The 27,469-nt window shown below is 49.9% G+C and overlaps 8 protein-coding genes across 8 annotated transcripts; 5 read left to right on the top strand and 3 right to left on the bottom strand.

Annotated features, from left to right (window-relative positions):
- Positions 1 to 448: 448 nt before the first annotated feature.
- COCCADRAFT_22295 (uncharacterized protein) lies at positions 449 to 1,969 on the top strand (the record flags this gene model as incomplete). The annotated part of the gene is made up of 5 exons (XM_007709263.1): positions 449 to 453; positions 584 to 777; positions 831 to 1,303; positions 1,350 to 1,429; positions 1,498 to 1,969. 5 exons carry the CDS (start codon positions 449 to 451, stop codon positions 1,967 to 1,969), a joined length of 1,224 nt encoding a protein of 407 aa, XP_007707453.1.
- A 1,424-nt stretch (positions 1,970 to 3,393) lies between these two features.
- COCCADRAFT_83559 (uncharacterized protein) lies at positions 3,394 to 4,734 on the top strand (the record flags this gene model as incomplete). The annotated part of the gene is made up of 2 exons (XM_007709317.1): positions 3,394 to 3,705; positions 3,772 to 4,734. The coding sequence occupies 2 exons, from the start codon at positions 3,394 to 3,396 to the stop codon at positions 4,732 to 4,734; spliced, it is 1,275 nt and encodes a 424-aa protein (XP_007707507.1).
- A 221-nt stretch (positions 4,735 to 4,955) lies between these two features.
- Positions 4,956 to 5,906, bottom strand: COCCADRAFT_83643 (uncharacterized protein; the record flags this gene model as incomplete). The annotated part of the gene is made up of 1 exon (XM_007709316.1): positions 4,956 to 5,906. The coding sequence occupies one exon, from the start codon at positions 5,904 to 5,906 to the stop codon at positions 4,956 to 4,958; it is 951 nt and encodes a 316-aa protein (XP_007707506.1).
- Positions 5,907 to 7,350: 1,444 nt separating this feature from the next.
- Positions 7,351 to 7,530, bottom strand: COCCADRAFT_83501 (uncharacterized protein; the record flags this gene model as incomplete). The annotated part of the gene is made up of 1 exon (XM_007709315.1): positions 7,351 to 7,530. A coding segment is annotated over one exon (180 nt), but the record flags the coding sequence as incomplete, so codon positions are not given.
- Positions 7,531 to 9,049: 1,519 nt separating this feature from the next.
- COCCADRAFT_32633 (uncharacterized protein) lies at positions 9,050 to 10,720 on the top strand (the record flags this gene model as incomplete). Its single annotated transcript, XM_007709289.1, has 1 exon — positions 9,050 to 10,720. One exon carries the CDS (start codon positions 9,050 to 9,052, stop codon positions 10,718 to 10,720), a length of 1,671 nt encoding a protein of 556 aa, XP_007707479.1.
- Positions 10,721 to 12,453: 1,733 nt separating this feature from the next.
- On the top strand, positions 12,454 to 13,266 carry COCCADRAFT_22291 (uncharacterized protein; the record flags this gene model as incomplete). Its single annotated transcript, XM_007709262.1, has 1 exon — positions 12,454 to 13,266. The coding sequence occupies one exon, from the start codon at positions 12,454 to 12,456 to the stop codon at positions 13,264 to 13,266; it is 813 nt and encodes a 270-aa protein (XP_007707452.1).
- Positions 13,267 to 14,174: 908 nt separating this feature from the next.
- Positions 14,175 to 24,015, bottom strand: COCCADRAFT_83708 (uncharacterized protein; the record flags this gene model as incomplete). The annotated part of the gene is made up of 6 exons (XM_007709314.1): positions 14,175 to 14,494; positions 14,552 to 17,599; positions 17,648 to 23,467; positions 23,525 to 23,619; positions 23,669 to 23,818; positions 23,903 to 24,015. The coding sequence occupies 6 exons, from the start codon at positions 24,013 to 24,015 to the stop codon at positions 14,175 to 14,177; spliced, it is 9,546 nt and encodes a 3,181-aa protein (XP_007707504.1).
- A 1,464-nt stretch (positions 24,016 to 25,479) lies between these two features.
- On the top strand, positions 25,480 to 27,330 carry COCCADRAFT_83747 (uncharacterized protein; the record flags this gene model as incomplete). The annotated part of the gene is made up of 2 exons (XM_007709313.1): positions 25,480 to 26,837; positions 26,886 to 27,330. The coding sequence occupies 2 exons, from the start codon at positions 25,480 to 25,482 to the stop codon at positions 27,328 to 27,330; spliced, it is 1,803 nt and encodes a 600-aa protein (XP_007707503.1).
- Between the last annotated feature and the right edge of the window lie 139 nt (positions 27,331 to 27,469).

The following is a 27,469-nucleotide window of genomic DNA, read 5'->3' as shown; positions in this document are numbered from 1 at the left end:
GTCTAATTCTTCCTAAGCAGTACGGGACTCAGTGTTCGCAATGAAGCTGATGAAAGACCAACCTCATTGCCAGTCACCAAGAGAAATGCTCACCTCACCGTGAACGCATAGTCACCTCGACCCTTGATCACTGCGAGTTTTAACTATCACCGGCGTTTTGTCCTGCAGCAGAAATTTCTTGCTCACCTTTACTTGTCCGTGGCTCTCCAAGGGTATATATATATATATCGTCGTTCGCCCCACTGTTCTCGTCCTTTTGCTACCCACAATTGGAGGCTGATAGTCCCAAGGAAGCCTTTTGATCAAACTGAACAAATCTTTCAAGACAAAAGAAGATTCCAGCTATCTAGTCCAGACGCAACTCGCGCAGCAAGCTCCCTTCTCCACCACACTATAGACCACAATTCACGTCCTGTCAAGTTACAGCAGAGAACTGACACATATCAACATGGCGTAGGTACCCCCCGCTCCCTGTTGTTGTTTTAATTTAGATTTTTTTTCGTGTTTTTGTTGTTTTTGCATATATTTTTGTATGGTATTGGACCTCTGGTAAGCATGAAGCGAACCTTGTTGACAAGGGAAGACCAACTCGCTCTGCCTCGACTCCTCACCCTTCCTCGACTTCTCGCCGCGCCGCTGCGGCCGGCATCCAGAAGCGGTCAGTCAAGAGAAGCACAAAACGCCAAGCTTCTACAGCCGGTACAAACACGACAGAGGCAACTGAGGTTGCAAAACGTGAAGGTGCAAAATCCTCCCGGTTCCTGGATCTCCCCGGAGGTAAGCACCACTGATTCCAACGGCGAAAGTCAGTTCAAGCTAAATAATCACAGAGATCCGGAATAGAATTTACGAGTACATGCACGCCGAGAAGACCCAACTCGTGCTCGTTCACCGGCCACGCATCGCCTCTCTACGCCCCCGTACCAGACTTGACCGAAGCCGTACCCTCGCCTCAGATATCACCGCCCAGGAACACGACGAAAGACTGTCAAGCGACAGCAGCATCACTAATGGTTCCGAGAACATTCCTCGAGAAACCAACCGTTCATTCTGGGGCTTGACGCAGGCGAGCCGACAGCTCAGGTGGGAGTTTCGCCCTCTCTACTTGACCAACCAGGAGATTGGCATTGACCTGGCCAACATACCCCGTTATGTCAAGGCCTTCTACCTCTCTGCCGACAAAGAGCTTGCCACGATTGGTCCTTCAGGAGAACGCGAGTCGACCCTGTCTTTCGCCGGCCATGTCACGGTCGCAGTTGGCGATACGGCCACCAAAGAAGAACGTGGCCCAAAAGGCATCGAAGTACTACCTCTGATTGAGGTTTTGGGCAAACGACTTCTCAATGAAGGTTGGGTTCGGTCGCTATGGGACGAGTGGCTACGCAATGGATGGCTACCAATGGCACGGCGATGTAGAGACAAAGGATCTGTAAGTCGCATGCACTTTTCAACCTAACCAGGCCTTTGCAAGGAACATATGTGCTGACTGTATTACAGCTACCGCCTCCTTGGCCGTCAAGTTCAGAGAGACCAGACTTGCTCAGACACGAACGAGCACTGGGAAGAGCTTCTGCGCTGCCGGTCTCTTGCTTCAGTCCGTATCCATCGCGCTCCATCGACGAGATACGTTTCAACACCAGAATGTGCCATCCCTCAAGATCTCCTCGCGGTCTCTACTCCCATCCCCGCCGCGAATGGCATCTACCCGCCAGACGTCCAGATGTTCCGTGTCCCAGTGGTACCAAACCCATACATACACATCATCTTCAGGAGGGAGAGGGCCGAACCCTGGATAACAGAGTTCAAGTCCGAAATCCCCGACAATTGGCTGGCTCAGCACGGCTTTAAAGACATGACCATTTCGAGGTCAAGGTGGGCGTTGAAGAGTAGGATCATGAGGAGGAGTTTCTCGCGCCGCAGATTCTTTACATTCTGGAATTCCGTCACGCACGCACTGCACTGCATATGAATGGTAAGTACGAATAGTTTTTTTCTTTCATTCATTTGGGCGCATGTTTTCGGAGGGACTTTTGATCATTGAGCACTCTTGTTACTGGGGGGTATTGGTCCGACTGGAAAAGGACATGGGCATTCACGAGGAGGTGTATACGGTGTATCGACGTGAGGGGAAGGGTGATGATCCAGCGGTGTAATGAGTGGAGGGCAATGATTCGATGGTATACTCAGTGATGGAGGGATGGTTCGACGACATATAAAGTGAGGAGGGGAATGGTTTGGTGGTATACGCAGTAAAGGAGGGGTGATTCAGTGACATACGGTTGGCGACACATCTCGCAACATCGAACTCATCGCTGGTCTGCTCTTCGGGTGTCTATCGAGAAACGCTACTTGCATTCGGAATACCAGTCCGGCTACAACAACAAATACACACATTAACACACATGATATCCATGGATCCATTAACACGTCTTGCCTTGCCGTTGTGCCGATAGACGAAATATATTTTGCTTTTCGAAACCGAATGGGCAGATAACAAGGAGCACTCGGCCGTGCTACAGCCCCCGTTGTGCGGCATTGTCCAATGGGGATGTTGTTTTGCTGAGCGGAGTGTGCTTCAGGAAAAGCAACCATGACGCACACACCGATGCAGCCAGCGGTTGTCACTAAAAACAAAAACCATGAGTGCTGGCAAGAGATAGCCGTGGAATCCTGTTCAATATCTGCATAGAATATCGATGGTAATGGTCCAGGGCCCTGTCGTGAAGACGCCAGGCACGTGCTCTCTCGTCATTCCCCGCTCGCATCCCCACCCTACCCTGGAAGCCGAAACTCCTGCAACCGTCATCGCCACCGACGCGTACGCGAAATTTCTCAAACAACAGGCCAGTATGGCGTATCCACACACATCCATATTCATTTGTACCGCTAGGGTCGTTGGTGCGCCCCTGAACTTTATGTTTCCAATGTGCAACCTGTCCCCCTGCATTCGCGCCATGAGACGGAGACTGTCGAATGGGTGGCCAACAGCTGTATCTTGCATCAACTGGCGTCGAGGAGGTGGCAACGCCTCGCGCAGTGCGATTCTTTTCCCACGAGCCATTGTTCAATGAGATACTCGATAGAGTGATGGTCCGCCTTCCGCTAGTCCAAAACACCCAATGGCGCATGCACGTCCAAGCATCCCCTGCTACCGTGAGGTCATTGACCAGGATGAGGACCAGTTCCCACACTTCCCACACACTCACTACCACTGTTCAGCAACCCTTGTCCGGATGTGTTGTTATCTTTAGCAACTACACTACAGCAGCCGACAACTCATGAAGCTTTATGTCGTTCAGGTGTCATTTAGCCAATAACTTTGACGACGTCTTTTGCTGCCACTACATTCCCGACCCAGACCCAGACATCCCTCCACTAGCACCAACCGCAGACATGTCGCGACCACAAAGCATGCCCGACTTTACTGCTCTTATGGACTCGTCCAAGTCCCTATTTGAGCAAACAACCACCTCGAATTTTGAAAGACGCATACACAGTCGACGACAGACGTCGCCAGAGCGAAGAACCCAGTCCACACGCAAGAAACCCAGCATCTCGCTCGCAGCTGGCTTGATGATGAATACAGAGTCTCCGTTGGCTACTGGATCGATGTCGCCACGCAAGTGGAGTGATAGTCGACCTCCCGAAGAGAAACGGGTAGAGACAGAGGAAGGCGAGACTCTCTTCTATGCCTATGCGAAGCGAGTAAGTGGTGTTTGCTGTATTCTTTGCGACACTATACCTGGACATCCAGACTGACAGAACCCATAGAGCGACTACCCATCCTCGCCTCCGTACATCCTCACATTCGCCTCGGCTGCCGTATGCTCACAATGGTGGCAACTTGTCCAGCAAAACTACCCTTCGTCCGCCCGCCGCCCGAGCCCCCAATTCTTCATCATGCGCAGCGAAGACATGGAACTCATACAAGACGACCTAAAATTCTTCGACCTCCGCAACAAATGGTTCTACTCCTCCCAAGATAGTCCCACCTGTTCCCCCGTTGTCCTTCCCATCCAACACGCCAACGGCACACTCGCCCTCCCACCTTCTCCTCCCCCGTCCGAAGAAAAGCCAAACACCACCGCCCTCGACAGCCTCGCCGAAAGCCTCACCCGCCTCGCCAACATTGTCGAAACAAACGCCGAACAAGTCCACGCCCTCTCCGTCGCCCAATCAACCGGCCTACAAGCAATGCAAGAAATCAACGAATCAAACAGCATCCAGATAAAAGCTATTTCCGCTTCCCAACTCAAATTGCAGTCTCTCGTTGACCAAAACGCATCCCACTACATCGCCCTCTCCAACAAACATTTCAAATCGCAAGAATCAACGCGCCAAGCTCAAGAACGCAGCCAAAAAGCTCAGGACGAAGCGAAAGATCTCCTCACATCAACGCTATCCCACGTCAATTCCCTAGCAAAAGCGCAATCAGACCTCGCGCAGACGTGCCAATCCATGATACAGAGTTTCGAGTCTTTCACACATAACAACCATAGCATGGTGGGCTCTGATGCGGCGAGTTTGCACTCAGTGGGGTCAACAACATCGAGTGGGGTGCTTGCGAGTCGGATTAGTCCGCCGCCGAGGAAGCTGAATCGACGGGTAAAAGGAGTGTGGTATGAGTATGATAATACTGTGCCTGGGACTGGGACGACGATGGTGCGGAAGAGGGCCGATTCGGTGGGCGTGGAGACGCCGCCGCCGAAGAGTCCTGTGGCGTTGAAGTCGTGAGGTTCATTCTTAACTCACGGGAGAGCGTTGTGTACGATATGCGATGGATTCTTTCAATGTTTCGTTGATTGTTTAGTCAGGTTTGGTGTTGAGGCGTTTGGGAATTTTGCATGCTACAAAATCTAATCGTATGGCGTTGTACGGGGGTTGCTGGAGGGAATTCGAAAAGTTTTCATTCATATCAACCAAGTAAATGATTAGTTTCTCAAACTTCATCTGTCTTACGACTTCCTCGCCAGCTGCATAGCTTCCCCCACCAACTCCTCCAGCGTAACCTTGGGCAACCCCAACTTCTCATTCCAGACCTGCTGCTCACCCGGAAAATCGTACCCAACATCTACATCCGCGCCGAAACTCAATGCCAGGAGTCCAAACGTCGCACTCGCATCTCCACTCTCATACTTCTTCTTCAGCGCCTCAATCTCGGGCTTACTCTGCTTCTCCTCAATCCTGAACGTCTCCCCACTCACCTTCTCCAAGGCGCCCACAATTTCCCTGATGCTAACCATGAAATCGCAGAGAAAAATCTGCTTGTTAGCCGTCTCATCTGCGTGGAGCAACACCTGCGCAACCGCCCTGCCCGTGTTCTTACTCGACGTAACGGCAAACTTGTTATTGCCTGAATCCCACACCTTTGCCGTCCTCGCCTTGACATCAATCCCGAGGAAATTCCCAGATTGGGCGGGATTCAGCGCCCAGTCGAGCCAGCTACCGCAGCAGATACTACTCCACGTCATCTTACCCCCGCTCTTCTCGCAGGTTTCGATGAGGTAGGATAGCATATCCCCCTTGATGTCATAAGTAGGTACGAGAGCTCTCGCCCGTGGATCCAGGTTATTCGCGCCAAACTCGCTGGGGATGAAGCGTTTCACGCCTGCTGCGAGCGCGGCGTCGATGAGGCGGAAGGCGAGGCCGTCTTTGCCGCCGGCTGTGACGGGGGCAGTAGATAGGGCGACGACGATGGCGTCTTGGCCCGTGAAGAGGGTGGTTAGTTCAGCGGTTGTGAAGGCGTCTGAGATGGTTTTTACGGGGATGCCCTGGGGGAAGGTAGCATGGGAGCTGGCGCGCGTGCCGATTGTTATTTGGAGGGTGGGAGAGGCGAGGAGTGCGGTCAGGATGGGGCGGCCGACCGAGCCTGTTGCGCCGAGGATGAGGACTTTTTGGATGGACATTTTGGGGGTGGGGATAGGGATTTGAGAGAGTTGAGGAATATGAGGGAGTTGGGGAGGCTGGCTCTTGGATGAATGCTCAAGAGTTGGTGATGTGCGAGCTGGATAGTGCTGTATGATGAACTTTTTGATATCCTCATCATGACCTTTTATATCTGTTCAATCTCATCTTGAATCCTACTTTCAAATGTCGTCAATTCGGTCTTTGGCGGAGCTGTAGTTTCGTTCGATGCCACTATACCACAAACGTTGTTCATTTCTAACTGCTGCATCGGCCGCTGCATCGTTACTTTGCGCCTCGGCGATTATGGCTAATTACTCAGCTGAGGTCTATACCGAGATTGTGTGACTTCAGCATCGTCAGGTGGAGAATAGTAATCAGCACGTGACAACTAGGGTTGATGCGGTATAGTGGCCCTGTATAGTGTCTGTCTATGCAGCCGCGGTGATGTGGTAATCATAGCAACGTGTTGTAAGCAGCGATTTCGTCATGCCGTGAAAGCCCTCAAGACTTCCTCGGCCATGGAGTAACCTGAAAAGATTCGTGGGCGGAGATGAAGTCGTGTCCCTGAATCTTTAGATCGGATACCGATAGTCATAAGATAAGTGCCAAGTCATCCAGATTAGATCTGGAATAACGTCCTGCAAGATGGCTAAACGGCTCACCAGACAAGTCATGTTTCTTTTTTCATTTCTTTTCTTGCAGAGAGGTGGGTGGATGAGATGTAGAGTACGTGCGGGGTTTACTTTTGTGCGATGTGACGACGGGATCGGGCCGCAGATTCCCCGGCGTTCCTTCTTGTCTTGCCGCATCACCACGGTATCATCTGGAGATCTTCATCATACCCAACCTTGTGCACGTTATCTGCATGCCTTTGCCTGTAGTCGGCCATTCAATACTATCGCCAAATGCGCACTTTGCCCAATCTAGCCACATTAATATAGCAGACACCAGCATCATGCTAATTTCTTTCTTGAAAGTGCCCCCAACCATACTATACCATGAAGAGAGCGGATCTTCACGACTGCTAGGCACCGTGGTGGGATTTTAGTATTGCTTCAGCCTTTCTCCACCATCTATCACCGACGCCATACTTTCGGCTCTCCTGACATACCGTGGTACATGCACTTCAACCTGGCATCCAATCCCATTCATCTCCGCGCAGCACTACATGTAGTGCTCGAGTTACCTCGCCACCGACTACGTGGCTGCGGCGCGACCGAACGGTTGTGATCCACAATAAGTCGCAATTTTAGTTGCGGGAAGCATTACCAAACTTCTAACAAAGAGCTACTGCAAGTACATAGTGCCATACAGTTGATCCCCCTTGCGTGGGTGGATGCCATGGAACACAGGCGCTTAGCGCTTGCTCTCTCCGCCTTTGTGTTACAACCGCCTATTACCTTTGAATACCACGGAATGACCTTGCTTCTGCAATCCTTCTCGTCAAATTGCAGACCCATGGAAGATCTGGACGATCGCCATGCGGGTATCCACTCCAAGTCCTGATGTTATTGGCTGTCCTCCTTTGCGAAGTCCAGGTATCCATGGGGCTGGCGAAAGCGTAAGAAAAGTACGGTCAAGTGTTAAGTACTCCATCCCATCCATACCCCGCTCTAGCTCAGGATCTGTCCATGATTGGGTACGTCTCCAGCCTTGCTGCAAGATAATGAAGTATTGTGGATCTGTGTATACATACTCTACATTTTATTCTGCCGATAGCTATCATGCGCCATGTGTCGGTAATTGCCGCTCTATGCTTTTTCTTCTACAATAAGCATAGCTAAACGAGCCTGAAACAATGCAGCAGCACCTTTCACAGCAGTCTGTATGCACGGGAATCCTCTCGGAGCCGCACGACACGCGAGTCACCGCTTGTGAGGGCCTTTCACCGCTCACGTGCAGATGGATCGCGTCTGTTAAGCAAAAGCACAAGCAACGTTTCCGATGGATAAGAGTGCTCAATAAAGAATGTGTCACAAGCCAAGCTTCCTGAATCAATCTAGTTGTTGGAGGTGTAGCTTTCCATACCAGGCACATGGCGTCAAGCCGGACAAGCGATTCAGAACACTCAACTACCCTATTTCATTGACAACATCCCCTAATAGGAAAGATCATGTACTACTCCACCCTTACTACATTGCCGATACCGTCACTGCAAGCCCCGAATTGCTTGGCTACAGCAGACTACCTATTCCCGAAATGGCGGTTGCAATAACCAAGGATGCCTTGTCATATCGTGCACGTTTGCTGTTACATCGTGCCATAAAATGCGGGCTTCAGGTGGACCACCCAGCATCTCTTCTACACATCATCATCAGCCACTGTGTACTCACCTGGCGATAGTTCAGATGTTGGACAAGAAGTAAACCCAGTTGTAGGTAATCTCGCCACGGCACTACTGTCGTGTATCTTAGTCAAACAGAAGTATTAGTAGGCGAGTCAAAGACTGCGAGCATGGCGCTAGGAGCTCGTTTGAGAGACTGACGACAAACTTGAGGCAGACAACGCGGCACGAAACGCCATTGGATACGCAACAAGAAACGTTTGTGGCGTCAGGGTACAAGCTCTCGGGGCCCGTGTTTGTACTACGACTACTGCATGAACTGTGAGAGGTCTAACATTAGCCAATATCTGTAGGTAGGGTAGTTCCGCATCTGTGCAGCCGATTGATGCACACTAATGCTAACCCTCCCAAGCCAAAACTTACCGAGTGTTTATAGCTTATGCTACTCGTCAATTTCAACATACACTAATTCAGTCTGCAGCAAGCATTCTTGCCAGAGACGTATGAGAGCTCATAAAACGCAGATAGGTGGGGTCAAAGGTTGTTGATGGCTGGCATAGCTAGTCGGTCTTCATCATGACATGAGGTGGCGCTGGAAACGGATATAGCCTAGTTACAAGGTATGCCCTTGGCTGACTACAAATACCCAAGTTGCTCGCATACGACAGATGCGTGATAAACAAAGTCACGTTTACGCTACAGTCTTGAGCATTCGCCACCATGCTTAAGACGCCCACTGTGGATTCAAGTCTAGCCGACGCGCTGGAACTCATATCGCAGACGGGGCATACCAGCCATTCGCAAAATGACGCTACAAGCACACTGGAGGTGATGCCGATGCAGTCCAAAAAGGACGAGATGAGTGTGAAAGAGGAGGAACAGCAACCTGCAGGCGCCAGCCCCCGCTCATCGGTCGCAAGCAAAAGCCCACCAGCCGCTGATAGTCGAACGCCATTCCGGATAATGGCAGCATTCGTCGCGCTTACTCTTTCGCTGTTTTTGGTAGCTCTTGATACGGTTCTCATACCTACCGCCCTACCTACCATATCGCAGTCTTTCCAAATTCCGGATTCACTTTATGCCTGGACCGGATCCGCTTACCTTCTCACCAATGCCGCGTCGATACCTTTCTGGGGTAAACTGTCGGATGTCTTTGGAAGAAAGTCTGTTTTGCTCATCGCAAACTCCATCTTTCTGGGCGGTAGCATTGTCTGCGGAGTGAGCGTCAATGCCCCCATGCTGGTTGCAGGTCGAGCTGTCCAGGGTCTTGGTGGCGGGGGTGTAGTGGTGCTGGTCCACGTATGTGTCAGTGACTTGTTTTCAATTCGCAACCGCTCCTTCTACATGGGCATGGTTGGAGCAGCATGGGCACTCGCCTCTGCTCTGGGCCCAGTGCTCGGCGGTATCTTTGCCGAAGAGCTGAGTTGGAAGTGGTGTTTCTACATCAACATACCGATTGTTACGATTTCAATCATTGTGCTCTACTTCACTCTCGAGCTCCACGATCCCAGAACGCCACTCCTTCAGGGCCTTGCTTCTGTTGACTGGCTTGGCATAACTACTATCATCACTGCTGCCGTCCTATTGCTGGTCGGTCTTCAGATGGGTAGCGGTGGTTCCTATGCCAGCCCGATGGTCATCTCACTAATCGTCCTTGGATCAGCAATCTTCGTAGCCTTTCCATTCTCCCAGTGGTGGGAGGACAAACGCGGGGGCAGTCCCATCATGCCCCTGCGCATATTCAAAGACATCAGCAACCTCAGCGCGCTGGGTGTTTGTGCATGCGACGCTTTGGTATTCAACTCAGTGGCATACTTCCTGCCGCTTTACTTTCAAATCGTCCTCGAAATGAGTCCGGCAGCCACTGGACTCTTGATGCTCGCCGTTGCGATACCGCTGGCAATCGTTTCTTTGACATCAGGATGGGTCATTGAAAAAATCGGTCGCTTTATCGAAGTACTCCAGATAGGATTGTTCTTGATGACGCTTGGCGTCGGTCTTCTTATCATCTTCGACGCATCATTTGATCTCGGAAAAGTTATTGGCATCTTGGCCGTCATTGGACTCGGGTTTGGCCCCAATTTCGCAGCTCCGCTTATCGCCCTGCAAACACAAATACAAGACAGCGACATGGCTACTGGTACAGCGGCTTTTGGCTTCGTTCGCATGATATCGGGCGCTATTGGTCTAGTCCTGAGCCAGGTAATCTTTCAGTATCTGACGGTGCCCAATTTTCAAAGATTAGTAGACAGCGGCATTTCTATAGAGTTTGCCACTAAGCTTGTTAGCGGTGAAGCGATTTCCCAAGGTGTCCAAATCGGCGACCTTACTGCGGCTCAGAAGGAGGTCGTCCACCAAAGCTTTATGAGCCCACTGAGGAGAGTGTGGATTCTGTACACCGTTGTTGGTGCTTTGGGACTTTTGGTGTCGTTTAGAATCAAACGAACAAAATTGAACCAGGAGCCATCCCCCTTGGCTAGAGTCGAGCAAGGTGGGGATCTGGAGAGTGGAAAAGTTACTTCGACCTGAACATACTTGCCTGGTGCAGTACCCTGGCAACATGTTGGCTTCTCAACAGCTTAGCGAATGAAACATACACCAAATCCGTCTATTTAACGATTGATACTCTGTTGTTACTATGCATGGCTACATCAGTCTCGCCCAATACTGTTCGCAAGCAAGAAAAGGCTTCATCTCATTAGGACCATTATCTACCCCATCAATTTTTACACAAGACTCTAGTTGAAGATACTCAAAAAGAACTCACCGCTTATTTGGCATACTTTTGCCACGGCAATCTTGCAACACTCTTCCTGCGAATTGATAGTTATCGATATCCCAGTACTTTGATGAACCCAGCAGTCCTAGGAAGTTGAAGCCACCCTCAACAAGGAATCATCGACTCACTTGGCAAGAGTGACTGAAGAAAATGACCGTAACTAGAGTTTAGGACACAAGACAAGCGGAGTTTAGGCTTCCAGAGGCCAAGAGTCGTGGTTCACATTTGGCTATGACAGTATGGAAAATGTCTCGGTACTTTGATCAGCCGCCGCTTAGCGTCAAAAAGAAGCTGGAGTTTGAGAGCGAATCTTTCTGATGGAAGCTCTTGGTGGACCAAAATAGCCGGATAAAAACTGCGCTTCGTATTACAACGACAATGCAACTACGCTACAAAGACAATATTGCGCACTGCTTAGCTATTGAAAAGTAGTTAAATTACTCACGCCACATTTCACGAGAACTCTGTATGTTTTGTAAAGCTCCTAACATCCATTGTTATGATTTTAGCAGTGACTCGGGTTGACATTTGACGTGATTTTTTGTCCGGCTGTTTTAGTCCACCAAGTGTGGATGATCGGGGTACAGATGTTCAATGGGTATGTCGATGCAGGGTCAGGGTTTAATTCCTAGCTATCAAAGGGTAAGCTCCGTATGCAAGAGACTACTATCGGATTTATTATGTCTCATGCGCATAATACAGTAGCGGGGTTGATTGGAGAAGTCAACACAATATCGATTGATTCGGATAATGCCTGCTTATACAATTCAAGCACTGTGAGTATTTTCCAAGAGTTACTGCACTGTTAGTCTCGAATTAGAACTGACCACTTGGTTGTGCTCTCGTCATTTGTTAGATCTTCTTATCGGTACCGGTAGTGTGATGCGGAGCCAATGGAGCGATGTATGAACTACAAGGATATCCTTTGGTATCCCTAGTAGGTATTTGTTAGTGATCTTCAAACGATATCACGTCATGTAATTCGTGCAGCTGACTATGGAGGGGTTTGTTAGGCAGGGCGCTACGCTTCGTGTAGATATCAATGCATTACATGTCTGAGTAGAAGACAAGGCGTGATTATCTGACTGTTGTATGAAGCTGTAAAGCTGATTGGAAAGATGAAACACACGATGATTCCTATGGATTTCTTTTGGACATTAGTCTGGTTGATTGTTGACAGGGCGATGAGGCAGAGGGCGTTGCCCGCATGTGGATACGGTAAAGTATGCGCAATGCGTTGATTGGCTATCGTAACTACACCTCTTCGACTCCGCCACCACGCTCGGAGCTGCGGCACCCAATAGCTCCCACAACCCGTGTGACAGAAAGAGGCTGAGCACAAAGCCCATGGTCATGGCCTCAGTCACCTATTTTACCTCTTGCCTAGCAGGCATCCTTTTCCACAGCTCCAGCTACCCTCCCTAGCCCTGCTTTTTTTTCCTTACGAAGCGTACCCTACCCGGTACCAATTCACCTCACAACCATGATCTTCGGCGGTCTCGAGATAGTCGCAGGCGGCTACCTGCTCCACCGGCATTACCGCAAAAAGAACCAAGCAAACACGGCTGAAAACGATTCTCAGCAAAAAAGACATCACACCTTTCCCGGTGCAATCTGCGCGAAACAGCAGCAGCCCCAGCAACTTCAACAGCAATATCAACAACAGCATCACAACATCCAACACCCACCACAACCACCCCAACACCACCAACCCTCCCTCCCACACCAAAAATACGCCTACTACGCAATAGCACCCCAACCCCGTCCTCAGCTCTATACTCCCCAAACCCTCCATCCCCAGGACTTCCACCACCACAGCCAACACCCACCACCTCAACCCCCGCACCAGCGCCCTTGTCCTCCCTCGCAAACCCAAAGCTTCGCCATCCCGCGCCGCCCCGTCCCCCAGCGAAAACCCCAAATAATAATCCAGCCCTCGCTCCAACGTACCGACTCCTTCGCCACCCTATCCCGCATGCCCATCGCCAACGGCTCGCGGCCACACGATGTGTGCGAACAAAGTTCTACCTGCATGACACCTACTGCTGGTGGAGGCCTCGGAGTAGGAGGCGGAGTATATGGGAACCAGGGATACTCGATGTCGACACCTGCGTTTGGTGCGACGGCTACGTCGCCGGGGTTGACGTACGAGATGGCTACGGCGGAGCAGGTGGAGGGGTGGGAGAGGTATGGCAGGTATGGGGAGGAGAGGGAGGAGGCGAGACCGCATTATGCGCCGACTGTTTCGACGGAGTTGGGGGAGCGCGATGTGGCGCCTCCGCCGTATGTGCCTTGATGCCCATGTGTTTGGATTGTGACGGTGGTTCTTTTCTTTGTTTCTATTTTCTTGGGGGGTTGGGGTTTCTATTTGGGTTCACGGTTTCTTAGTGACGGCTTCCCTTTTGGACGTGTATAATATTTTAATTTATGGCATTAAATTTACTCGATATGACGATTCTAGTATTGTGGATTCCTGGTCCTGCCGTGATCGCGCAGACAAGTATGCTGGAGTCACAGCTCTTTGTATGAATTAACACTTCAGCTCAGCCCCAAGCAATATGGTCGCCTGCGCCTCGCAGCCAGATCATTTAAAAGCTAGCTAGTTGTTTCAGGGGTATAAACACGGAGCGGGTCATGATATAGCACATTGAAGTATTAGAAGATGATACAGAAGTAGGATCTAGGAAATTTATACTGATCTAGAAAAGAGTGCGACATCGGCGAGGGCAAGGTGATAGTAATAGACGGGCGAGTCGAGTCTATAGAGCTTTCCAAACAATACTGCTGAGACGATTTCGCCATGATGTAAATCACATGGCTGCTCAATTACAAGAGGCAAATACAATCCACAAAATAACCCTAGGCGTGTGTATATATTGCTTTGTGATTACTCATGACATCGAGGCGCACGCCAACACCTGCGCCGCGCAGTAGGCGTTGGTATATAACTCGTCGAGGTAGCGGACAATAGTAGTGCCATTGTGGATGCTCTAGAAGTGGGCAAATAGAAACAATTCCCCGACGAGAGCGGTATTTCATTAGGAACCCGTAAACAAAAAGACAAGCAACGGGTTGATCATGAAGTTAGGGAGCGCAGCCTCTTAGTCAGGCGTAAATACAGTCTTGAGATTTGCGGGCGGAGGCCCTCTACAAAAACTACACTACAAATTGTGTATAGGAAAATCCGCATTAGACGGATGACGTTTACTCCCCATCCTCAGCATCCTGGAATTCTTCATCCCTACTAGAGTCGGACTCCTCCTCGTCCTCCGATTCATCTACATGCTCAACGGCAGGGGCGAAATCCTCATCACCCTGATCGTCATGTTCATCGTCATCCTGCTCTTCTTCCGAATACCCTGGTGCATGTCGCGCAATCTTCTGCACACGCTCGGGGTCGTCTTCGCTCGCAAGTACGCGGAAGAAGGGATGTTTCTCAGTGAGCGGCTTGCCGGTCGTGATGAAGCCCATGGGTGTATGCTCGAAGTCTTGACCTTTGCGGCGGAGTGTGATCCATTCGTGGACTATTTGTAATAAGTTAGTATCAAAAGTGCAATACGGAGTGTGTTGGAAATACGTACGGAAGGTAAGCGGCTTTGTCGCAAAAGGAGGTTCCTCAGGGTGCTGCGACAGATCGTCGCATAGTCCCAAGTACTCAAGTAACGTGTGGTACTCGTCCCACTCGAGGTATAGGCGCCCAGAGAACAGACCTAGCTCTATTCTCAGCCAAACAGGGGCGCGGAAGTCGGTCGGCAGAGTAGGCGTCGCGTAGTAGTTCAGTTGGTTAAAGTGAAGCATCCGACGCGTGACCGGTGCAGCGTACACAATGAGATGAACTTTGTTATCGGCCTCCAGAAACCTGGGATGCTGTACGATGGGGATTAGTTCATCTGCTTCTTCCGGACTGACCAGGAGAGCTTGCTCGCTGATTCCACTCCAAAGAACCCAGTGCGGAGAGCGAATGTAATTGTCGTTCGGCTCAAAAGTCTCAATGGTTCGATTGAATTGAGCAGAAATCCAGAGACCTGACTTCATGGAAGGATTGACCGTGTGCTTGAGACCTAGTTCCGTGCGTGCAAGCTGGGAGAACATGGGCCGGTAAGCATCGCTTCCAGCTACCAGGCGTCCAAACGTCGCAAAATGCATGACGTCGTCATGAAGCTTCTTCACTTTGGCTGCTTCATATGCCAGAGATTGTTGAATTTCGCGCACATGTTCCACCTCTGACTCAATCTCACGCTCTGCCTCACGCTCCTGCTCAATCTCCACTTCTTCCAGGGCTGATGCGTGAACAGCACTTCCACGATCTTGGAAATGCTTCTTTCGACGCTGTAGCTCGGTGGAAATATCTTCCAATACCAGATTCCATTTGATTGTCTTCGAAGAACCATTCTGGCGCTGGACTTTTGGTTGATAAAGCTGTTTCAACGAGAGCGTTTCCTTGATGCGCACTTTGGAAAGGAACGCATCTCGCGAAATGGAGTCTCCAAGGTAGTCTGGATGTTCCAACCTTGCTTGCTCTTGCTGCATGTATTGCGATGTCTGAGAAAAGAATGAGGGTTCAGATTGCTCGATGATATCGCATGTCTGGCCAAAGACCCACTGAAGCACATCACCAGATGTTGGGCGGTAGCCATGTCCAGTCACGTTCAATCGGTCCAGTATGCCTTGATGTACTTCTGGGGGAGAGTAGAAAGCAACTGATTGGGTTTGGCCGAGTAGACGCAATCGCATGGCTGCCTGTACAAGCGCATCTTTGGTTAAGTGTTGGCCAAGAGTAAGCGCAGCTCGCGCATGAGGCGGAAATTTGAGGTCAGTCCCACGACAGTGGCTTTCGTCCAAGTACACAACGCATCGATCGAGATTATCGGCAAATGGAGATGCCACTAGTGGGATCGTCTTATTTGTGCGGTACAATACCCACACACGATGGTCATCATCGAAATAGACGGCTGCAGCTGCGTCGGAGTCTGCATGCAACCAAGCTCTAGCGAAGGCTTTGTTCGAATGCTCTAACACCTGGGCACCAGCATCAAGAAGGATTCGAATTGGTCGTTGCTGTTGGAGCAGAAATTGATTGTTCGCGCCATAGAATACCCCATAATTTCGGTTAGAGCGAGCATAAGGAGAGGGGTTTGCAAGGTTCCTCAGTAAATCCAACTCGGTCCAGCGAACACCAGTCGGAGATGCCATACGAACATATGACTGATTGCGAGGAGCTAGGAGATAATAAGGCACTTCTGCGTTGGTGTGTGCCAGCTTTGGCATGTCTCGTTGCTGAATCAAAAGAGGCAGTTGATGTCGGGAGTCGTTGGTACCCGAGAATCCAGTAACACGAGCTCCAGCCTGCGTCTTCTTTGTAGCAATCGATGGGAAGAGATTCCAACCGGAAGCTTGGAGCTTCAGCTTGAAGGTCTTTGCATATTTTGGGAAGACAAAGTTGTTCAGGTAAAAGTCGATCAAGCACGCGCTGTATCGGACCGCCTGGTATAGCTCGCTCAACTGTCGCACATCTTCAGCATTGATGGCAGCATAATCTTCCAGTTCTCTTGGTATGTTGCATCCTTTTGGGAACCATTTCTCGTATTGTATACTAGGCTCATCGGTCTTGGCCAGATGTTCGAAAGACTCTTTGAGCTGAGAGATGTTCAGGCCCTGGTAGTAGAAAGATAGGCATGTTAGAGTGATGGCTACGTCCGGATGGCCCCATTCAGCGGTAGGAGATGGTACGCCTTTTGCCAAGTATGGTACAGCTATAGGCGCACGTACTGGATGCAGTCCGTATTGCACATTCCAACGTTTCTTCAGGGCGGTGAGCAGTATGCGATGAACAAACAGTCCACGAAGCAGATTGATTGTTCGCATCAACTTTGGCTTGTCTTGAAACTGATTAGAAATCCTGGTCACTATATGACTGCGGACAGTAGGAACAGAAATATATGTCTCAATGTCTTGTCGCATGTCGAGAGAATATTCGGCGCAAGGCAGAATCGATGGTGTTTGGCCTTTGCAGATGATCTTCACGAGAAGATCGAGTAGGTACTCTTCAGCATTTTTGCGCAGAAAGTACAGGAGAGGGAATCCATCAAAACCACGCCTGACGATCTCAACACTGTGGGGATAGCGTGATTGAACTGTTGTCGAAAAGTCTTTGACAAGGTGGAGGACGGCCTGAATGACTTGCCATCGCATCGGATGGCCATCGACAGTCATCTGCGTACCAGAAGGATAGATGAGCTGTGTCCGTATCGCCAAGGATACATCGCACTCGTCCAGGACGTCCCGAGCATACTGATCTAGCCAACGCTGAGTGTCCATCATTTTAGATGCTGCTTCAAGATTTGCATCACAAAGCTGCTGTAGACCGCTCAGTTTGAATGATAGTATGTGCTCAGGCAACGCAAGAAGGATACCACGGCGATCTCGTAGCTTAGTGTGAAGCTTTCCATAGAGATGTATCAATGACTCCTTTGGGGGTGTTCTTCGAGAAAAGGGCAGATGCATCAATTCGCGATTGACCAAACCCCCAAGTTTTACCTGCATCGCTTGTGCGGACTGTAGTAAGAGCGCTCGTGGTACCACGACGCGTGCTAGGTCTATTCCGTTGGCAAGAAGTGCGGCCGCCATGGCTAAGATTAGTTAGCAAGATGGCAACAATATTGATCTCATATACTTACGGAGGATGCAAGAGGTCTTTCCTTTGCCCATGAGAAGTTGCAGAACAGAATTTTGGTCGGACGGCGGTAAAACGGTCGCCAATGCTACATCTACCTGCTCTTCTCGAAGGAGAACATCACCATCAATCTCTAACAACAACCAATCAGGATGCTTCAATGGATCCCAGTTGGTATGGCCTTCATTGGCCCACTCATCTTGGACCTGTTGATCTTTGTGTCTCTTTTGGGCATCCGCAATGCGAAGTAGACGTTGTAATTTGGCCATGACAAGGCCAAAAGCGACTAGCGCCTCTTTCGAGCCTTCCCCAAATTTAGTCTTTGAAGATTCTCGGAGTTCACCAAGCAGATCGATGAACGTCATACTTGGCCAGAGATCGACCATCTGAAGCCACTTTGCTTGGGGGTCGCTGTGGCGAAGTGTACGTCTGATATGTTCTGCTGCTGCGGACGCAGACCTTTTTGCCGATATTATTTCTACTGCTCTGATTTGATGGTATTGTTGAGACAGGGTGTCTTTCTTATTCACTATACGCTTTTGAAGGGCGTTAATGCTGGCTTCGAGCTCCTTTGCGTACCTACACTGGACGAAAGACGAGGGATCCTTGAACCTAGCGACTACTTCTCGAAGCATGCTGATTTCTTCCGACTGAGGAGCGATACTGTGAGCATAAAGCACTTTCTGATCTTTGAAATTGTTCATGTGGCGGTAGTGATTTCCCGGGGTATGGACTATGTTACCGGATCTGACATTCAGAGCCCTGGCGTATGACCCGGTTACAGGAAGAGCTGTTGCCATAGCCACAGCGCTGCTAGGAATGTGGAATTTAAGCAGATGTCGAAGTGTCAGATCGTCATTGGCTCTTGACCTTTGAGGATAGATTGCAGCTGGCGATAGTTCGTTTTCTGTGACAATAGGTGGCAAGGATTGACCATGTTGGAGACTTGCTTGTGAAAGAACTTTTTGAACCTGCTCTAGATATGTACACAGCTCATGATTTTGTGTAAGACGAGTCCATTCCGGAGTGATATCGGCCAAGGCACGTTCAACATCCAAGTACTCTGGATTGATTGTAGGTAATCTCTTTGGATCAATTCTCAAACTAGGCCATTGCGCAGAAATCGAGGTAGCCAGCAGCTCGCATGCTTTATCCACACTTGGTTCGTGCAAGCTTTGGGCTTTGATGAGCTGTGAGCGCTTTTTGAATCCGGTTTCCGAGAAAGCAATTCGTGCTTTGACCATCAGGGATACAAAGTATGACGTTGGAGGTGCTCCATCCGCACGAAAATGGGAGTACGCAGGGTGTTTCGGTGTAGGTATAGCACGTAGCTCTGGCAGCATGGCGAAGGAAACCAAGATACGGAGTAAGTCAAGATTTGCATCTGGGGAAAATGCCAGTACACTGAAGAGAAACATCAGACTGAATTTGTCGTCCAAATTGCACTGCAGGGCCTTCTGTGCGAGTGCACCCCACTCTGCTCGGAGGTCGACAGCAAAGTGATCACTGAGCAAACATCTTCGGTAGAGCTTGTCGTAGCCACCCACAACTGGAGCATCGTGCAGAAGCGCTACTAGTGAATCATCTAGAGTGCATGATGGCTTCCAAAATAAAAGCAGTTTTGATATCTCCAGTACATTCAAGAACCCTTGTGAAGATGTGCGGATGTCGCGTGTGCAGTAGATATCATCCTGGTAGCTGGTAGTCTTCCTCTTCGGAGTAGCGGACCTTGCGAGTGCACGCGCAGCGAGATGCGTGGCTTCCGTGGGTAGCTCAGGTCGTTCTTGAACCTCCTGATCGAGAAAGAAATGGGATAGATCGGACGACCTTCGCAGGATCCGGGCAACAGCGGCAACAAGGCCATCATCTTGCATATGAATGGTGCAGCCAGCGTTCCAGCGCACCGTTTCCATGTATCTAGATTCTGGCGGATAATACCCACGCTTAGGTGAGAGGTCTGCAATGCGATTTAGCAAATCTATCATGTGATTTGGCAATGGGTTCCAGGGCTGATAGGCTGCAGAACGAAGTAGTTGGAGTGCCTCTTCAGTCCCTGTTCGCCCTGTAAGTGGATCGGCTATCACATGCGATGTATAAGCATGTAACAGAGCCTTGGTGTACAACAGACGTGGCTCAGGCGCACAGTCGATACGACCCAGCGTGTCATTGATCGAGTATTTGAGATACTGGCCGCTACCCATTTCGATGTCGACGCAAACATGTGGCCCATCCCTGAAAACTTTGAAATCTCCCAAGGGGATCAGGACGCTTGTCTGGCGGTGATTGGAGATAGACTGTATTATGATCTTGTTACGTAGACCATACCAGGTTCCACAATCTTGCTTGAACGAAATTATAGCACCAAGTCGTTGTGACTGTAGTTGGCCTTTGGGATTGATGAAGAAACTGAGTTCCATGCGCTTTAGCTCTACACTCACTTGGCCATCTCGTGAAACCCACACCAACATCTGAGAAGGAGTCTCGAAATGACTAAATATTCGAGCGATATCTTGAACAAGGGAGCTTCTTGGCTCAAGAAGTATGGTCTCCTTGGGCCCCTGAAACTGTCGTACAGCACGATATGACCCGTGTTGATATGGTCGTAACCACCAATTCGTGGGACTAGACGTCCATCTATGTTTTTGGCGGATTTCGACTTGACCGGTATGGACGTGGAGCCAATGATAGCAACCTTCTACCAAAGGCAGGGGAAGATCAGGCCTGAAAATCCCGGAAGGAACGAACTCAAGCAAGTGGCCATTATTATCAGCACGGATGATGACTTGGCCATTGCGGTAGGCTAGATGAATTCTGTGCCTATTTGGCATCACCTCGCATAACGCAAAATCCATGTCCCTCAGGGGGGAGGGGTAAACAATCGGGTTTTTAGTACCGAAGAGGTGCTGGAATGTTGGATGGGCACGATAAGACAACGGTAATGTACCCATCTCCTTCCCGTCTATGAGAAGAGTGCCATAGAGGTAGTTGAAATGCACAAAGTTAGAAACCTGCTCGGCATTAGACCTTAGCGTAAGCGACATCCACCAAGTATCGGGAATATCCTCTAATGCCAAACCAGTGCATTCAAAGCTGCCGGGGACATGCCACACGGCTTTCAGTGAAGCTGTAAATGTCTCAGGATGCGCAAGCAGAGTTCTCCTCACAAGATCGCGGTTTTCGTAAGCGAACAAGACATCCCGGATAATGGCGTTTTGCAGACTGCAAGGCATGCCTCCTATTTCTACCGAAAGGTTGTAATGAAGAGAGATTGACGCATCCAAATATGTCTGAAGGTGTTCTGGTACACCTAGCAGCTGGCCTTCCGTGTGCAACGTCCGCTTACACAAGAGTGAAGCCCATATGATCCATGGTAAGACAGTAGGGTCCTGTGTGACGATCGCTTGGAGCTCTCTTCGCCAGTCGTCAGTTATCTTACGAGCTTGATGGAGAATTTCCATAGCACGACTCAGAACTTTCGAGTCTCTAGCCAGCGATATGACCTTGAGCAGTATCGTAATCAAGATTTCCATTTGTATGGGCTCCCTCCAGTTGCGCCGAATGCCTTGTAGGCGGTAGTCGATTTGCGCCAACAATGCAGTAGAGAAATCATTGTCCGCTAGTGGGCTGTGAATGTCTGTGTACTCAGATGTCTGGTCATAGCTCGGCCCTTGCTGAAATACTAGACGTGAAACAATTACCCAGGTTGACTCGGACGAGAAATTGATGTTGCTTGAACCCAACTCTCGAAGAAGACTGATCCATCGTGAATGATTGCCGACCAGTAGACCTTGAAAAGCTGTAAATTCATGAATACCCAGTCCTTGAGGACACTTGGCTTGGCTTGCTTGAATCTGGTTTGATGTCGGCCATGTACCGTAGTCCAGATTGAGAGTTGAAAACGGTGAGTTTGGCGGGAGCTTTACGGGAAAATGATGCCAAAATGAAGCCTTTGTTAGCCTATCGGTCCAGCAGGCACCAGCACTATCGTAGTATCGAGGCTTCAAGCCACAAGTGCGAATAATCTCTTGTAGCGCGATCGGGAAGCCCCAGGTTGCATAGTGGGATTCGAGGTGGGCTTTTTTGTAAGACCCCAAGGTTACCTGGCATTGGGTGTTGTTTGCGTAGGACTGAAGTTGTGAGTAGTCGCGGACAAGTGATATGCGGTCTAGGTGTTCAACTGGTTTGTGGCACAAGCTCGAGAGAATGAGCCAAGTAGCATCACGGTATGCCGCAAACTCTTTTGGACATTGGAGCTCGAAAATTGTTGCTTTCACAGCCGGTTCGTAGCTTGGAAGAGGGTGCTCGAAGATCTGGATCCTCATGTTCTTCAACTCATGATGAAGATTGTGCCATTCGCAGCGAACTCTATGGCGTGAGTCAGCCACGCGAAGATCTCGGTCTATGACGGAATCATATATGCATTCTTTTTCGTTCAAAGTGAGTGTCTTCTTTTCGTACTCTGTACTCTTTTCCTCCCATTCAGTTTCTTTTTTTATGCATGCCTGTTCGGCTGCATCCTCAATCTCCTCCCGCATGGCTGAAAGCTCACCCTCAAGACACTCGTTATCATAGAACCGCACAGCGAAGCAGTCGTCAGCAGGATCATCGAAAATGGTTTTGCTTTGCGTCACTGTACGGGAGTGGCATCGTGTTGACAAATACCGCCGTACTTCTTGAACTCTGGTCATCTCCTCAAGCGTCAACAGCTCGATAGGATCAAGTATATCGGAATCAAAGCCGGGGTGGTAATCCAGAAGTAGTGGGTAGCATGCGACAGTAGCCTTGTCCAGGAGAACCCACAGTTCCATGAGGTAGAGCAACTGTTGGCTCTTTTGGTATGTGTACGTCTGATCTCCCGTGCAAATGATGCGAACATACTCGCGTATTGTGCCGCTTAATTCAATGATACGGGGGCTTTCGTGTTTTGTCGAGCACTTGGCCGGTAGTACGACGTCTTCATGATACTTTGATGAAGAGATGTGGCCGGATACAGCTTCCATGTAGGGTTTGGTTGAGGTCGCAGACTGCTGATAAGAATCCAGGAGGCTGGCAGCAGTTCGCTCCTGGCGTCTCGGGAACGAGAGATACTCAAATGAAGTATTTCTCAAGACCTTGCCGCTGCTGGTTAGATGAAGTCGGGATTCATTGGGATTGGCATATCGGCGCAATCCTGGGACTTGTCGTTCCCGATCCCTTTGGTAGGTTTGCCAAACCTGCTTCAGGTATGCACCTGTTGTTCCTAGCATCTTCTCGAAATCTTGTTCTAATGGCAGTCCGTCAAAGGGATGCGCACAAATTGAAGGATTGTTCGAGCTGTGCAGGTCGGAACTGAGCTTTGCAAGGCGCCGCCCTAGCTTCTGGCGCAAGAAGAAGGCAGCCTCAAGAGGTATTCTCTTCAATGCATTCTCTAGGAGTTGTGCATGAAATACGCACATGATAGTCTTATACATTTCCCTACCCTCTTGGGCGCCCAGATGTTGATACAGATACCTCTGGGTAGCTACTCTTAAGACCAGGTAGAAAGCAGATCGTCTCCAAGGCTTTCGAGCATTTTCAAAGATAACGGTGTCACGTACTCGTTTTCGCAGTCGGGGCACGTTGGTTGTAGTGCCGTTGGCTTCCAATATAGCCATCAACAGACCAGATATGATCGCAGGGTCGCTTGTGTCTCGGATCTCGGCCAGTTTGGCAGCTGCTTTCCAGGTGATGGCAGCGAACTTTGTGACATATTCAGTGCTCGCCTGCTCGAGAAAAGTTGCGAGAGCATCTTGGAAAGAAGGTTCGTTGAAAGTCGACTCAGAGATAGAGACCGCTGATCCAGGAACTATATCGAAGGCTGTCAGGACCTTTTCCACATTCAGTTCATGTGCACGGTACTCACAATCCCATTGCAGGGCACTCTTTGCTGCAAGTACCTTGTCGGCAGTTGCAGATGTCTCGAAGGCCTCAAAAACGATGGAGCTCTCACCCACGGAACTGTACGAGTTAGCAGTGTCGTGAGCAATTTCGCATCACTTGAGCCTACCTGGTTTGATGGTATATAAGCAGACCACAGTTCTGAGGGTTGAGGTGAAGTACAAGCATCTTGTGTTGGCCTAGAGTACAAAATTGCTTCATCAATGTAGACTTGCTGAGAGCCCCGCTGACGTTGAGTATTTGGGATGCTTGCAGTGAGCTGTATAGCCCCTCCAAGTTGAATCGTAAGTTCACAGTAGAATAGGCGGTGATCTTCACAACAGCGTCCATCATGCGATTCAACAAGGCGGCATCGATGTGATGGAGGTTCCCATCCTCCTTGCCTGGAACGTCGCGAGGCAGCGCCACATGATTGTACAGCTGATGCAGAAAGTCCAGGCGGCTAGTGGAAGCCATAATTGTTAAGGGAAGATCAGCCGCAAAGAAGCAGCCAGCGAGAGAAGTTGAGGAGAGGCGTGTTACAGTCGTTGAAAAGATTACTACTGCGAGAATACCTAGGGTGCTAAGTAGATTTTGTGCTGAAAACACGTCTGCCAGCACACGGCGCGGTACCTTGGCAAGGCTCCACAGTTGGCGCCTCAGTGAAGGTGAGGCGTGATCAGTGAGCCTTGTGGGTTGGCAGAGATAACTGAAGTTATGCGCACAGCCTTGTCCAATAAATCCAAAGCGCCTACTGAGAAAAGTGAAAGCCACCAGCCGTGCAGGTCTGAAAGCGGCTGAAGATGGTAGCCTACATATGTGTGTCACAAAATTGCGTGTCGCCTGGACCTGCAGCATGCACGTAGCCTTGCGTGAATCGTTTTGATCATCCGCAAAAGTCACCAAAGTAGATACAGATTGCTATTCATATATGAAGCAAGGATATAAAAGATAGGGGATGAACTGTGAATTTGATGTATGTATAAGGATAGCAACAGGGTCACGCAGAGAATGGGTGAGACGCAAGGAGACCAATGGGAGACGAGACAAAGGGAAAAGGGAAAGCTGAGATCCATGGGTCATTTTCCGGCAGCGGGATTGCGGGAGGCTGCTCGAGGCTGCTCGCAGGATGAAAACATGGTGCATTGTTGGTGAAGGTCGCACTGTAGGCCATTATTAGCTTATTCTCGCAGCGTGGGTATGGTGGGTTGATTTATGTGATACCACACGAGTGTGGCGGAGCAAACGTGTCCATGAAGGGCGCCAACAGAATTGTCGCAGCACCAGAAGTCATCCTTTTGCCGCAACAATACTATGCACTGAAAGTGCGGTTGGAGGAGAATGGACGATCCACAGTTGACGGGAAGGAGAAGAGGCTAACAAAAGGTCCGTCCCGAGGTTTGCCCGTATGCTACTTAGTTAGCCTGACCGGACTTCCCCTCCTCTGCTTCTAGCTTCGTCACTCTAGCCCGCATCCCTCTTTCCACTGAACGAATCGCGCTCTCAGTACTTGTTAAGTCCACACCCATTCACCAATAATGTCACCAATTATGCACACCTCACTGCGTACATTCAGGCGAAGCTTTTTCAAGCCTAGGATCCACAGCCTGGCCACCGTCCCTCGCAGCGCCATGCTCCACTGGAAGACTCCACCCCACTCCACAAGCGACAAAGACCTCGGCTATATTCTTATCTTCCATACCGTCACCGCTGTGCTATCACCGTTATTCCCGTTGTATTGGAAACCGCTGTGATGAAGACGGCAAAGCGCCATCGCCACAAGGCGTTCGCAGCTAGCCCCTCTGGTCCATGGCGCAATCATGGAATGGCCATATTCCGCACTCGCTGCCCATGAGTCCGCTATTGAGTCTTTCTTTCTTCCTTCCTTCCGTACTTTTATGCTGTTGACTGTGGGATTTTGACAGCGCCTCCACCAGCGCCATGTCCAACAGTGATTTTGACAAAGACACTCGTGTCGCAATCACTCCACCACTTCAGGGAAATAGCACGTTGCCCTCATCCCAGTCGCATACCTCAGAAAAGCCCCGCGTGGTGGAAGAGGTCGAATCCGAACATGACCATACCTCTGTGTCCTCAGCATCGACGCGATCCGACTCAATTGCTTCGGTAGCAGACGCCCGCCCTGCCATACACCACACATGGAGCAGGAATACAGGCTACTCTTGGCCTGGCGACAAGGACGACGCAATCGCGACCGTGACTACCAATGCAACCCAAGACGCCCGCTTTGAGGTTGATTTCGACGATGACGGCGAGAATCCACAGGACTGGCCAATGGCTAAGAAGGCAGTTGTCATCTTCTTCATGAGCTTCTCCACCTTAGTCGTAGTCATGTACTCCACAAGCTACACAAGCGGCATACCGGGCATGATGGCGTCGTTTGGCATACGCTCAAAGACGCCTGTCATTCTAGGCATCACGACATACATGTGTGGTCTTGCAATCGGATCGCTGCTTCTCGCGCCACTCAGTGAAATGTACGGCAGAAGACCAGTGTATTTGACTGCTGTCGCTGCCTTTACAATTCTCGTCTTGCCAAGTGCCATGGCAAACAACCTTGCGCAGATTCTTGTCATGCGCTTTTTTGGTGCCATTGCAGGAGCTGCCATGATCTCCAACGCTCCAGGTACCGTCTCTGATATCTCTCGCGAAGAATACCGCGCCCTGGCCTTTTCTATTTGGTCTCTTGGTCCTATGAATGGGCCCGTAATAGGGCCTGTGATTTCTGGCTTCGTATTCCAGGCTCTGGGTTGGCGATGGACAAATTGGGTTGTGATGATCGGCTCCGGTGCCTCATGGTTCATGGTGTTCATGGTAAAAGAAACATATGCGCCAGCCATCCTTCGCGCAAAATCCGCCAAGAAACGCATGGAAACATCTGATCCTCGATATTACTCGCGCTACGATGACAAGAAATCGTTTTGGCCTTTGTTGAAAGAGAATCTGTACCGCCCCTTCAGCATGGCCTTCAACGAACCGATTTGCATTTTCTGGGATGTTTACATTGCGCTCGTCTATGGAGTTTTGTACCTTTGCTTCGTGTCATATCCAATTGTTTTTGGAGAACTCCGAGGCTGGTCGCCCGGACTAGTGGGACTTGGTTACATCGGCATTGGCGTTGGGGGTGTACTGGTAATAACCTCTGAGCCACTTATCCGCCGTATGATCAACAGTCACAAGAAGGACCCTGAAACGGGTAAGCCGTATCCAGAAGCTATGGTCAGTGTTGTCGTCATCGCAGCGGTTTGTGTCCCAGTGGGCGAAATGATTTTTGCATGGTAAGCATCCTTTAGTCTTTCTCAAATCAGCAGTTAACATTGCCACAGGACTTGCACTCCAAACGTTCACTGGATCTTTCCAATCCTTGCTGGCGTCCCATTCGGTGCTGGTAATTGTGGCGTCTTCATATACGCCTCAAACTACCTTGTCCACTCCTATGGTATTTATGCTGCCTCCGCGCTTGCTGGAAATGCAGTTCTCCGCTCTGCAATGGGCGGCGCCCTTCCTTTGGCCGGTCCTCAGATGTATAAGACCCTTGGTCCGCACTGGAGTGCCACTATGCTATCGCTGGTAGAATTTGCCATGATACCCATCCCTGTGGTATTCTATCTCTACGGCCATAAGATTAGGGAAAAGAGCACATTGATTAGGCAGATGAGAGAGGACAGAGAGAGGTTAGAGAACAAGAAGAAGAGGGCCGCTGAGAGGGCTGAGAGGTTAAAAGCAGAGGACGTGGCAGCGGATTTGGAAAAACAAAAGATGGATATTTGATGCTTGAGGATTACATGGTGTTTTAGGCGATTCAATAAATTCACTAGAAATCTGACTTTGATTTTTAGCGCAAAATATCTTTCAATCAGCACTCGATATAGTTCGTCCTAAATGAATACAAGGGTATGAGCTTGCCCTT

The sequence above is a fragment of the Bipolaris zeicola genome, assembly GCF_000523435.1.
Source record: "Bipolaris zeicola 26-R-13 unplaced genomic scaffold scaffold_7, whole genome shotgun sequence".
Lineage (NCBI taxonomy): Eukaryota > Fungi > Ascomycota > Dothideomycetes > Pleosporales > Pleosporaceae > Bipolaris > Bipolaris zeicola.
This window is presented reverse-complemented; position numbering and strand designations above follow the sequence as displayed.